At 45.9% G+C, this 13,929-nt stretch overlaps 1 protein-coding gene across 1 annotated transcript in view; it reads left to right on the top strand.

Moving 5' to 3' along the window:
• The window catches only part of LOC115088557 (kinesin heavy chain-like), a 108,148-nt gene that overhangs the window by 57,106 nt on the left and 37,113 nt on the right, over positions 1 to 13,929 (top strand). The window contains exons 4-6 of the mRNA XM_029596815.1: positions 330 to 434; positions 1,647 to 1,695; positions 8,712 to 8,767. Of these exons, the coding sequence (XP_029452675.1) occupies positions 330 to 434; positions 1,647 to 1,695; positions 8,712 to 8,767 (210 nt within the window). The remainder of the gene's footprint in view (positions 1 to 329; positions 435 to 1,646; positions 1,696 to 8,711; positions 8,768 to 13,929) is intronic.

Below are 13,929 nucleotides of genomic sequence, written 5' to 3'. Positions count from 1 at the left end.
AATGGATACCCAAGATCCTATAAGAGTGTTGCTTAATAGGTTGAAATGCCTGTCTCTGCAGCATCTGTTCAGGTTACTGTCTCTCTGTAGACTGATATAGCTGTCCCTGTGTCACCTGCACAGATTACTGCCTCTCTATAGTCTGATACAGCTGTCTCTGTGTCACTTGCACATATTACTGCCCCTCTGTACATTGATATACCTGTGCCTGTGTCACAAGCACAGATTATTGTCTCCCTATAATCTGATAATGCTGCTGTCCCTGTGTCATCTGCATTGTGTCCCCTCACACTTGCTGTCCCTGAGTACTAATTATTTTCATTCTCCAGGGGAAGCTTCATGACACTCAGCTGATGGGGATCATACCCCGGATTGCTCAGGACATCTTCAATCATATCTACTCCATGGATGAGAACCTGGAGTTCCACATCAAGGTAACCACTAAGGATTTTCTTTTAAACTTCCATTCCAGCTCTGTTTTGACTTTTTCCCATTACAGAAACTGAACCAGAAGTCCCAAAAGCCAGTGGTGGTGGGGCAGGAAAAATGTATAAAAGCCTGGACGGCGCAGTCCGTCAGGCATGGCCTGAGTGATCTGACCCAGAAAATTAACCAAATATTATTCTAATTTCGGCACAGAGACACAAGATTGATTCACTGTTTGAAGGCCGAATTTCAGCATTGACCTATCATGAACGAAATGGGGACAATCGTGCAAGACTGTCACAGGTCACAAAAAGATCACTGGTTTCATTCTTATAATAACTTATGGGTAGATTTCAAGCCTCACGCAGATTCAAATTCCTCCTGAGAGTGGCATAAATAGCACACGTGGGGTTCATAGCGCACGCTCATTCAGCCATGTTCAGAAGTGTTCAGGGGTAGTAGTACAGTGAGCACATGTGGCATTTTCAGAAGTCTGCTATTTTCCCTTCCCCCGCGTGAACAGCAGATTCAAAGAACACGAGTGTTTTTAATGCATGCAGGAAGTGTGCTTGGTAAAAGCATCTGTGCACCTTATAATTACACAGACTTCTCAAAATCCGCCTTCTTAAATCTCATAAACATACTCCACCTTTACTGGTTTGAAAAAATAAAATGTAAAAAGCTGATACTCAGAGACAGAAAGGTGTAACACTTCAGGAGCAACGGAAAAAAATGTCAAAAATTTAAAAATCAATTAAAAAAAGATACCCACTGAAAATATAAAAGTGCAAATAAATGATTAGAAGAATGAAACTAGCTATCTTTTTGAGACCTGTGATCAGCCTTGTATAATTTTTTCCCCTTTTCTTCGTTACAGATGAATACTGAGGTTCACCCTTCAAGCAATGGTTAACTCTTGGAATTAGAATAAGATTTTGTTAGTCTTCTGGATCACTACATACAGTATATACTTTTTGGTGGTGTTTTTTTTACTGTTTTTGAGATCTTTGGTGCTTCATGTTTGCTTATTACTGGGTGAGTTGGTGATATTGTTGAAAAACAGTAACGGAGTCTCTGTGCTATGGAGCAGTGAGGTGGATTTATTTATTTAAAAAATACTTCTTAATTGCCTTACTGATTACATCTCTCAAAGCGATTTACAACATAATCATAACATTAAAACAATGGTCACAATTCTCTTTCTGCCTCCCTAACACTAGGTGTCTTACTTTGAAATTTACCTGGATAAAATCAGAGATTTATTGGACGGTAAGTTTGCTGATTTCTTTGTGTTCCTCTTAAAGGAGACTTTTGCTTTGCTTAGAATGAAAAACAATTGCAGCTGGCCTGATGCATCAGTGGCAAGCACCATGTCTTACTGTGCAGTTTGACTGACCAGGAATCTGCTTCCCGGGCTGGCTGGGGCTTTTGATGGTGCAGAGGCAGCACTCATAGCCTGCAGGTCGGAGGAAGGAAGCTTTGGCCAGACTCAGGGACCAGGATTGCACGCTCCAGAAAGTGTTGCAATGTGTGACACCCCCCCCCCCCCCCCCCCAGCTAGGGATTGTTGCCATGATGGTCAGCTTAAAGGGAGGGAGAGAAATATGAACTTAGGTGTAAAATCTACGTGTTGATGCAAATGAAGGCTCGTGGCACCAAATCCCAGCCCTGGAGCTAATTGAGCTGGAAGTAAAAATGAGTAGGAGGAACCTGCCAGGCCTGTCCCATAAAAAAAGAATTATATTGATTCCCTGACTGGAAGGAAAATTGTAGATTCCTAAAACTTGAAGAGGGAGCAGCCATTTTGTGTGAGCAGCAGCTGCAACAGCGGCCGAGTGGACAGTCATGCTGGCACGCCCATCACTTCCCACAGCTAGGGAGGGGCATGCTGACATCTTCGCTTGGATTCATCACAAATTGGCAGCTCCACATGTTCACTCATGCTTCTCTCATTCTGTCACATACATGCTCACCTACTCTCACTTCTCTAATTCTACCACTTACACACTCTCTCACACACACATGCTCTCTCACTCATCTCACTCTTTCACATACACATGATCACTTACACTCATTTCTTTCCCTCTTACACTTATTCATACTTACACTCTCACTTCTTTCTCTCTCTGCCATACACATACTCTCACTTTCACGCACATGTTCCCTTATTCTCTCTCCCTGCCCTATATCCATCAACAGCAGCAGCCTCTTCCTTCAAACCCATGCAACTGAGGTGGGTTTTCCAGTCTTTTGCATTGAGTGTCACATATATGATTTTTTACCCGCCGGTGAGAGATTGTATATGTGCACTCGGTGCAAAGAGCTCCTGGCTCTCAGAGAACGAGTCTGATCTCTGGAGGCTACAGTGGCAGATCTGGAGGAGCTGAGGCAGACAGAGAGGAACATTGATGAGACCTTCAGGGGCATCGCAGCCAAGTCCCAAATCCAGTCTGGCAGCCCCAGTGCTGCCTTGGATCAGAAAGGTCTCCCAGTAGGAGAACATCACCCTGGTGTAGCAGGAAGTGATCCTGTAGCAAGGACCTGCCCTCCAGGTGATGTATTGTCCTCTCACACTGAGGACAAGTCTCCCAGGGCTATTTCCCAGGAGGGAAGGGTTAGGTTGGCCATCCTAGTTGGTGATTTGATTATTAGAAATGTAGATAGCTGGGTGGCTGGTGGATGTAAGGACTGCCTGGTAGAGATGTGTATCGTGTGATCGATCGTCTTAACGATCGATTTCGGCTGGGGGGGGGAGGGAATCGGATCGTCGCGGTTTTGTTTTTTAAAATATCGTGTAAATCGTAAATCGGGAGAGGGCGGGAAAACCGGCACACTAAAACATCCCTAAAACCCACCCCGACCCTTTAAAATAAATCCCTCACCTTCCCTCACTCCCCCAAAATGTCTTAAATTACCTGGGGTCCAGTGGGGGGGGGTCCCGTTGTGATCTTCCACTCTCGGGCCACGGGTGCGTTGATAGAAATGGCGCCGGCGCCATTTCTATCATCGCACCACTTTTGCCAAGTGCCAACGCGCCACTTTTGCCAAAAGTCCAGCAGGGGTCCGGGAACGACCTCCTGCACTCAAATCGTGTTGCCGTAATGAAAAATGGCGCCGGCCGTACGGCAATATGGCCATATGGCCGGCGCCATTTTGCAAAGGTTCTTGTGGCCTGGTTTGGCCTCTTTTGGAAACAGGATGCTGGGCTTGATGGACCCTTGGTCTGACCCAGCATGGCAATTTCTTATGTTCTTAGAGTCGAACAGGATAAAGATCATACAAGAGACTAAATGCTCAGTAGAATCTATATGGGTAGAAATCCCATATGTGTTGAGTAAGAGTATAGTGATAGGAGTAGACTAACCGTCCACCTGGACAAAATGGTCAGACAGATGTTGAAATGCTAAGAGAAATCAGGGAAGCTAACCAATTTTGTAGTGCAGTAATAATGGGAGATTTCAATTACCCCAATATTGACTGGGTAAATGTAACATCAGGACATGCTAGAGACATAAAGTTCCTGGATGGAATAAATGATTGCTTCATGGAGCAATTGATTCAGGAGCCAAGGAGAGAGGGAGCTATTTTAGATTTAATCCTTAGTGGAATGCGGGATTTGATGAGAGAGGTAACTGTTACGGCTATGGCTGCTGTGCAACCGCCTCACCACCAGGGGTCCCTCTAGAGCTGGATCTCCTGACAGGCCCAGTCCATCTCCCTTCTCCTCTCTATGTTCTGGGCTGTCTCTTATAACCCTGCCTGACAGTTCCCTCAGTGCTTCGGCATCGAGCTCGCCTGGGCTCCCTGCTCTAGCCTTCCTTGCTTGCTGTGCATTTAGTCCCTGGACCTTCCCTTGCGCGGCCTTCGGGCCTTATTCCTTGCCTTGCCTGGCCTTCGGGCCTTATTCCTTGCCTTGCCTTGCGCGGCCTTCGGGCCTTATTCCTTGCCTTGCCTTGCGCGGCCTTCGGGCCTTATTCCTTGCCTTGTCTTGCCTTGCCTTGTGTGGCCTACAGGCCTTCTGTGTGTGTGTGGCCTACGGGCCTTCTGACCTGCCTTGCCCTGCTTACGGTGTGTGGCCTACGGGCCTTCGGTGTGTGTGTGTGGCCTACGGGCCTTCTCTGCCTTGCCCTGCTTACGGTGTGTGGCCTACGGGCCTTCTGTGTGTGTGTGGCCTACGGGCCTTCTGACCTGCCTTGCCCTGCTTACTGTGTGTGGCCTACGGGCCTTCTGACCTGCCTTGCCCTGCTTATTGTGTGTGGCCTACGGGCCTTCTGTGTGTGTGTGGCCTACGGGCCTTCTGACCTGCCTTGCCCTGCTTACTGTGTGTGGCCTACGGGCCTTCTGTGTGTGTGTGGCCTACGGGCCTTCTGACCTGCCTTGCCCTGCTTACTGTGTGTGGCCTACGGGCCTTCTGACCTGCCTTGCCCTGCTTATTGTGTGTGGCCTACGGGCCTTCTGTGTGTGTGTGGCCTACGGGCCTTCTGACCTGCCTTGCCCTGCTTACTGTGTGTGGCCTACCGGCCTTCTGTGTGTGTGTGGCCTACGGGCCTTCTGACCTGCCTTGCCCTGCTTACTGTGTGTGGCCTACGGGCCTTCTGTGTGTGTGTGGCCTACGGGCCTTCTGACCTGCCTTGCCCTGCTTACTGTGTGTGGCCTACAGGCCTTCTGTGTGTGTGTGGCCTACGGGCCTTCTGACCTGCCTTGCCCTGACCCAGCCTGAACCCAGACACTGCTACTTGCCGCCTGCCCTGACCCAGCCTAGACCCAGACACTGCTACTTGCCGCCTGCCCTGACCCAGCCTGAACCCAGACACTGCTACTTGCCGCCTGCCCTGACCCAGCCTGGACCCAGACACTGCTACTTGCCGCCTGCCCTGACCCAGCCTGGACCCAGACACTGCTACTTGCCGCCTGCCCTGACCCAGCCTGGACCCAGACACTGCTACTTGCTGCCTGCCCTGACCCAGCCTGGAACCAGACACTGTTTCTAGCCATTCCTGTCTCTCTCCACCTGGAGCCACCCTGCTGGGTGGTGTTCACGACTCCTGACCGGAGCCCAAGCGTAATAGTAACAGTGGTGGGGCCACTTGGCAATAGTGATCATAACATGATCAAATTTGAGCTAATAACTGGAAGGGGACAATACGTAAATCTACAGTTCTAACACTAAATTTTCAAAAGGAAACTTTGATAAAATGAGGAAAATAGAAAAAAACCAAAATGTGTAGCTGCAAAGGTTAAAGGTGTTCAACAGGCGTGAACATTGTTTAAAAATACAGTCTTAGAAGTGCAGTCCAGATGTATTCCATATATTAAGAAAGGTGGAAGGAAGGCAAAACGATTACCGACATGGTTAAAAGGTGAGGTGAAAGAGGCTATTTTATCCAAAAAAAATCCTTCAAAAATTGGAAGAAGGATGCATCTGAAGAAAATAGGAAAAAGGATAAGCATTATCAAGTTAAGTGTAAAACATTGATAACACAGGCTAAGAGAGAATTTGAAATGAAGTCTGCCATAAAGGCAAAAACTCATAATAAAAACTTTAAAAAATATATCCAAAGCAAGAAACCTATAAGGCAGTCGGTTGCACCTTTAGATGACCAAGGTGTTAAAGGGGATCTTAGGGAAGATAAGGCCATTGCAGAAAGACTAAATTAATTCTTTGCTTCTATGTGTGCTAATTAGGATGTTGGGGAGGTACCGGTTCTAGAGGTGGTTTTCAAGGGTGATGAGTCAGATGAACTGAACTAAATCACTGTGAACCTGGAAGATGTAGTAGGCCAGTTTGACAAGCTAAAGAGTAGTAAATCACCTGGACCAGATGGTATGCATCCTAGACTTCTGAAGGAACTAAAAAATGAAATTTAGAACTCTTAGTTAAAATTTGTAACCTATCATTAATATCATCCATTGTATCTGAAGACTAGAGGGTGGCCAGTGTGACCCTAATGTTTAAAATGGGCTCCAGGGGCGATCCGGGATACTAGAGACCAGTGAGCCGACTTCAGTGTCAGAAAAAATAGTGGAAACTATTCTAAAGATCAAAATAACAGAGCATATAGAAAGACATGGTTTAATGGAACACAGTCAACATGGATTTACCCAAGGGAAGTTTTGCCTCAGAAATCTGCTTCATTTTTTTTGAAAGGGTTAATAAACATGTGGATAAAGGTGAACCGGTAGATGTAGTGTATTTGGATTTTCAGAAAACGTTTTACAAAGTCCCTCATGAGAGGCTTCTAAGAAAACTAAAAAGTCATGGGATAGGAGGCAATTTCCTTTTGTGGATTACAAACTGGTTAAAAGACAGAGTAGGATTAAATGATCAATTTTCTCAGTGGAGTGCCTCAGAATTCTGTACTTGGACTGGTTCTTTTCAATATATTTATAAATGATCTGGAAAGGAATACAACAAGTAAGGTTATCAGATTTGCAGATGATTCAAAAGTATTCAGAGTGGTTAAAACACAAGTGGATTATGATAAATTGCAAGAGGACCTTGCGAGACTGGAAGATTAGGCATCCAAATGGCAGATGAAATTTAATGTGGACAAGTGAAAGGTGATGCATATAGAGAAAAATAACCCATGCTGTAGTTACACTATGTTAGGTTCCATATTAGGAGTTAACGTCCAGGAAAAAGATCTAGGCATCATAGTGGATAATACATTGAAATTGTTGACTCAGTATGCTGCAGCAGTCAAAAAAGCAAACAAAATGTTAGGAATTATTAGGAAGGGAATGGTGAATAAAACGGAAAATATCATAATGCCTCTATATCGCTCCATGGTGAGACCATCCCTTGAGTACCGTGTATAGTTCTGGTCACCGCATTTGGAGATGGTACAGAGAAGGGCGACCAAAATGATAAAGGGGATGGGACATCTCCCCTGTGAGGAAAAGCTAAAGAGGTTAGGGCTGTTCATCTTGGAGAAGAGATGGCCAAGGGGGGATATGATAGAGGTCTTTAAAATCATGAGAAGTCTAGAATGGGTAGATGTGAATTGGTTATTTACTCTTTCGGATACTAGGACTAGGGGGTACTTCATGAAGTTAGCAAGTAGCACATTTAAAACTATTCGGAGAAAATTATTTTTCACTTAATGCACAATTAAGCTCTGGAATTTGTTGCCAAAGGATGTGGCTAGTGCAGTTAGTGTAGCTGGGTTTAAAATTTTTTGGATAAGTTCTTGGAGAAGTCCATTAACTGCTATTAATCAAGTTGACTTAGGGAATAGCCACTGCTATTACTGGCATCAGTAACATGGGATCTTCTTGGTGTTTGGGTACTTGCCAGGTTCTTGTGGCCTGGACTGGCCACTGTTGGAAACAGGATGCTGGGCTTGATGGACCCTTGGTCTGACCCAGCATGGCAATTTCTTATGTTTCTTATGTCCTTATGTTCTAATGACTCTTTTTTTTGTGGCCACAAAGTCAATGCTCCCCCCCTGCTATTTTTCCTGCCTGCATGGCCGACGTGCCTCCTTCCCATCCATACATGCACAGGTGACTTACTTTTCTGGTCCTGTGTGAGCTGCTTCACTAGCAGCACCCAGAGTTTTCCAGTGTTTGCCTGGAGACCTGGCAAATCCTTTACAATTTTTGAATCTCCAAATCAAATCTGGAGAGTTTCCAGGTATGCCTATCAGCAGTGAATTCTTTTCACCATGCGCTACCGTGCAGTCCACTTAGGGATAAAAATATTTGCCCAGTTCCTTATGGACTTTTGCTTTTCTGTATAATAAAAGCCACCTTGAATTCTGAGTCTCCCAGTTCAACTTTCAAGCACTTCTGTTCTAAAGCAGTCCACAGGCACTGCACACTCACAGTCTGCTGTTGTTTATTTTATTATTTTTATTAACATTTTGGTTTTATTTCAAGAAGGGTCATGATATGAGACTGGTGGGGAAGGTAAACTCAGGAGTAATATCAGAATTCCTTAGCAGTGGTGGGGAAGTGAGGAGTAAAGCTAGAGACCAGTGGTATTACAGCAGGATGGAAAGGTCTGAGGGTCTTTCTCTGCTGTTGATTCCTACCTTTATTCATTTTGGAAGAGTCAGAGGCAGGATTAAATTTAATTTTAGAAATAATATCCATTTCTGAGTTAATTAATTCAATGTATTTTTTTCTATTTTCTGCTCTGTGGAGAAAAATCCCTGGATGAATCAAGTCCTCTGTTTAAGTCAGAAAGAGCTTGGCAGTCACATACAAACAGTGCTAGGAAGGCAGCAGATCTGTAATCTGAATTTAGTCTTTTAAAATTTGGGCATTTTTTTTTTTTACAGTGTCCAAGACCAACCTGTCCGTGCATGAGGATAAAAACCGTGTTCCATTTGTGAAGGTAAGGAGAGAGGGCTAGTGCATTTCTGCCTTCTGTGAGAGACTACTGAGAAATCCAGTACTAGGACTATATCAGCAGGGTATCCTCCAGTAAGGGCGAGCAGTAAAGGGCGTCGGGCAAAAAAAGCTGTGCCAAAAAAGGCGCCGCGAAACAAAGGGTGCGATTTATGAGGGCATGCCACAAAAAGGCTTGCCTTAATAGAGGCCAGGAGTGATAAAGGCGCGCCCGTCGCCTTTTACTGTTCGCCATCGTTAATAAAGATGTTAACTTTTGGTCCTAATTTTTAAAAAGTTTCTGGGTGTTCGTTTATGAAGATTAAGAAAAGAGCACTTTATGGAGAGATTGTGCCTATCCATCTGTCTGTGACCTTGATCGGCAGACAAATCAGCAAATGGAATGACCTAGTATTTGAGATATCACTGAGAATTTAGAATAGTCAAATCTGATAGTTTAAAACTTTGTGAGAGGGGGGGGGGGGAATTAATTGCTTCCGTACTTTTTTTTTCTCATGTTGCGGTTGACATTAGCATGCATTAACTGTCTGGTACTGTTGGGATCCTGCCTGCGGCTGGACCCGCAGGCAGTCCCCTACCTTTCCTCAGGACGCCGACGCCAGCCTTTCATCTTCTGCGGCCTAGCATCGCTGTCCGGACTGCTGCCACTCCCACTCGTGGCGGCTGGAGCCGCTGTCGGGGTCCTTGCCCGAGCGGCAGGGAAGCTGCCGCCGCCTGAACTGTTCTTGTGGCAGGGCTGCTGACGCTGATTCTGCCTTCCACCTGGTTTCCCATGTGGCAGGGACGGCGCTGCAGACTCTTACTTCTTGGCTTCCTCCTAGGTGCGGGCGTGCGACTCGCCTCTTCATTTAAAAGGCCAGCGGCGGGAAAAGCCCCAAGGCCCCTCAGCAATGATGTCAGCAGTCTTCACCGGGCCAGTCCTATAAAAGGGCCTAGCCTCAGTTCCTCAGTGCCTTCGGATCCGGTCTTCACAGCGTCTGTGGTCTTCTTCCTGATCCAGGTCCTCTGTGGTCTTCCTGTGCCTTGATGGATCTTTGTTCCATGTTCTTCGTGTTCCTGAACTTTGTCACCTTGATATTCCTGGTCTCGTCCCTCGTCAGACCTCCCTCGTCGCCTGTTCCGTGTTCCTGATGTTCCAGATGTCCAGTTCTCCTGATGTCCTGATGTCCAGATGTTCCATGTCCAGATGTCCTAATGTTCCGTGTCCTGAGTAACCATGTTCCACATTCCTGATGTCCGATGTTCCTGTCTTGACTCCATCCGTCTCATCTTCAGCTCTTTGTCCAATTCCCAGGTCCCTCGTCTGTTCACCTCTCCTGGCGTGGCACCATTGTGGCCATGACCAGCACATGGGGGCTGTGTAGGGCACCTTGTGGTACAAGGCCTTCTTCTTGTCTGCAGCTCAAGCCTCCGGAAGACTCCTGTTTTTAATGCCTTGCTTCTGAGAATCCTGAGTCTTGAATCCTGTCTCGGTCTTCGGAGTTCCTTGTGTCTGCTTCCGTTCATGCCCAAGACTGCCAGAACCTGCTCCACTCCAGCGTGGTCCGCGACCAGCCAGAGGTGGCTGTGTAGGGCGCACCCCAGTGCAGGCCTCTACTGAATCTTCGTCATGTTCCAGTCTCAAGTTCCACTTCTTCGCCTGGAGTCTGCTTCGTGTTCAGCATGGTCCGCGACCAGCCTTGGTCCTGAGTCCTGAGTCCTGAATCCTTGCCTGAGACCTCCAAGTAACCTGAATCCTTGTCCGAGTCTTCTGAGTAACTGAGTCTTTGTCTGAGTCCTCCGAATATCCTGAGTCCTTGTCTGAGTCCTCCGAGTATCATGAGTCTTCGTCTGAGTCTTCTTGTTCCTGCCCTCAGCCACTGTCTGGCCTCACGTACTCGTCGTTCCCAAGCGGCGGGTCTGGAAGTGCTATTGAGTGGCTGGAGGGGTATTCTCAAGACCAGCATTGCGTTGCTGGGTCTCATTGGTGCGTGTAGGTCCAGTGGAGGGCTGAGCCTGCCTTGTTCCTGTTCTGGATATTCCTTGCCTTGTCTTCAGTCCGGCCTTGCTCCTGCTCTGCCTGTGCTCGTACCTGCTCACCTCTCGCGGTGTGTCTTGGGGCCCCTCCTTGAGCCACGCTGTGATCTAAGGGCTCACAACCCCGTTGAGAAAGGACCGCGCTTCCGCACTCCTAACAGGATCCGAATGCCATGAGCTTGATGAGCTGTGCCTATGACGGGCTCAGTTTTTGGACAGTTTTGTTAGCCCTGATTTTGCTCAGAATTTTTGCCTTAATTCCTGGACACTCTGATAACCTGTTTCTAGTCCAGAAGTTTTGCTCCTAGTTTCCTGGACATTTAATACCTTGCTTTTAGCCAATTTTTGTTTCTTTGCTGCTTGTCTCTCCTCTTCAGTTGTCTGGATCCAGTGACCTGCAGGAGGCACCTGCATCCAGATCATCTCCAAGTCCAGTCCGGTCCTGGAACCTTCTCGACCTGCAGGAGGTGCCTGCCACTGTTCCACAGACCATCTCCGTTCTTTCCACTGCGATGTTGGCTTATTTCCCTGGGTTCCATATGACCTACAGGAGGCACCTGCGCCCAGGTTCCACATCCAGTATCAAGTTCACCTTCAACGTCAAGTATCTTCAAGTGTCAGGGAGTATATTACCAATCAGAGTATACTCCACAACAACTCCGGGTCTTTGGGTTTGTACGACCTGCAGGAGGCGCCTGCACCCTAGACCTGGCTTTGTCTCGTCGCTTCCAATTCAGTCCCTGCTTGCTCTGTCCTGGTGCTTGCCTTAGGACCATCCACAGATAAGACTTCGTCTCTGCTTGAGTAACTGATTACACTTCTGGATGTCACCTTGTGGTTCCTCTCCGCCTTGATTTCAGCATGGCGAGTTGCCTTAAAGCTATAACTTCAATTCAGCCCTTGCTCTGTGCAAATGGAATTCTGGCCCGTATCATCATTTTTGCGAGTTATCCTGAATCCAACTTGCCGCCATTAGTCCTCCAGTGTCCTTCACGTAGCATTCTGAGCCGCTAGAATCAGGATTTGGGAGATCCTGATTCCTGGTCATCTGCTCTTGTGTACTGTCTCGCTGCCAAGCTAAAGGACTGCAACTACCATTTTCCAGTTTGTCTGGTATGCCTGCATTGCCTTGCTATTAATCCTCCTGGAGGGACTCTGTCTTCCTTCGAAACCATATGGCGATTCAACTTCGCTATTCTTCGATCCATGAGAACCCATGTGGCTATTTTCAATCCATCACTCCAGAGAGCCTTTTCCGTATGGCCCTACAGGTTAGCTAAGAAATTACCAGTCTTCCAAGTGTTTTCCACCTGTAAGTGGTTACATTGGTTACCCATCGAATACAGGATAAAATACAAAGCCTTATGCACCATACACAAACTAATATATGATAAAGAAGCAGACTGGCTAAACACAGCCTTACGAGTACACGTTCCACCAAGAAACCTCCGCGCAGCAAACAAAGCACTACTAACAATCCCTTCAGTGAAGTCAGCAAAATTAACCCAAGTGAGAGAAAGGGCTTTATCATTGGCTGGGCCCATACTATGGAACACGATGCCCCCCGAACTCAGATTACAGAATAATCTCAAAACTTTTAAGAAAAATCTAAAAACATGGCTCTTTAAAAAAGCCTTCACTAAAGAGTGTGGAGGGTAGAGAATGAAAGTACAGGGTAATGAAGATGAGAATGAATTTACTCAATCCTACATTTAAGAAGTAATATTTCAAAGCGATAGTAACTCAATAATATACCTGGACTTGACCAACATTACTCAAATAATGATTTTATTTATGAAATTGTAACCGAACTTTATTGGCACCTGTTAGAATGTACGATATACTACATTTACTTACCTTAGTCTATGTGCCTATTTGTAAACCGTTGCGATGGTATATAACTTAGCGACGGTATAGAAAAGTTTTTAAATAAATAAATAAATAAATAAGTTGTTTCTGCAAGGAGGTTCACCAGCGGCTGCATTCTATTATTTATTTATTATTTAAAGGTTTTTATATACCGATAGCCGTTTGCACATTGTATCAGTTTACAAGTAACATATAACAAGATAGAGAAAATACCTGGAACGATTGGTTACATGGCATGGTAAACAGGAGGGTACAAAACATGGAGTGTAGAGAGTATATAAGTGTTGGAGGAAAAATATATATGTAAATATAAATATAAAATATAAACAGAAACTATGTACACATTCTACCCATTCATCAGTATTCTACCCATTCATCAGTATTCATCAGCATTCGATAACCATTCATCAGCATTCTAACCATTCATCAGTAGAGATTCGTTGTTACGTACCCTATTGGAGTCTTCTGCTGTCTTCGAGCCTTATCTCCTAAAGCATCTTCTACCTTAAGCGGCTCATAGACTCAATTCTGAGGGAAACTTCATCCTCATTATCTTCGGGGAAATTTCCCTTCAACAAATCAGTACCTTGCATAAAGTACCACAGTGACATCTATCGACTACCAAGCTCCTCTTGAGAACAACTTCACCACCATATGGGAGCCAGTATTAACATGGATTTTCCTAAGCTGCAATTCTCTCCTTTACCAAGTTAAAGAGACTTCTCTCATCATCTGGCCTGTAAAGCCTGCAAGCAGCAACCCTGAGCTTCTTTCCACTTGTCTATCTCAGCCATGAACCAACCATCTTTGAAAGGTAAAATTGCCTCCAGAACCAGCTTTCCACCTTCTGTGCAATGTTCGTTGGATTTCCCAGTTCCATCAGGGTCCTCCTTCTACTATGCCTGCCCAAGAGCAAGTGACACTTGTAAGTTCGTCTACTTACTTTCCTGGAGTACCATCCTCTTATCTAAAGAATCCAGCTTGATGCCTGATCTGTTTTTCACCATTGCTACCATTCATCTGTGCCTCCCGTTCAACCTAGACTCCTTGTCTTCAATTTCTGCCACCTTGACTACTAGAACGTGAGATGCAAGCCTTGCTGTCCTGCAAACCTGTTTTTACCTTCAGTGTTTGTCTACTTCTTGCCTGGATCTTCGACCTTCTATGTCATGTTTTCTGCTACGAGTATCTCCATCGCTGCAGTTCCTCGCCAAGAAATTCCAGCTTCTGTCCTTGGACGGAAGCTGGCAGTGTGGAGTGATT

Source organism: Rhinatrema bivittatum, chromosome 3 (genome assembly GCF_901001135.1).
Source record: "Rhinatrema bivittatum chromosome 3, aRhiBiv1.1, whole genome shotgun sequence".
Classification (NCBI taxonomy): domain Eukaryota; kingdom Metazoa; phylum Chordata; class Amphibia; order Gymnophiona; family Rhinatrematidae; genus Rhinatrema; species Rhinatrema bivittatum.
The sequence above is the reverse complement of the archived record's forward strand: the minus strand, read 5'-3'. Positions and strand labels throughout refer to the sequence as shown.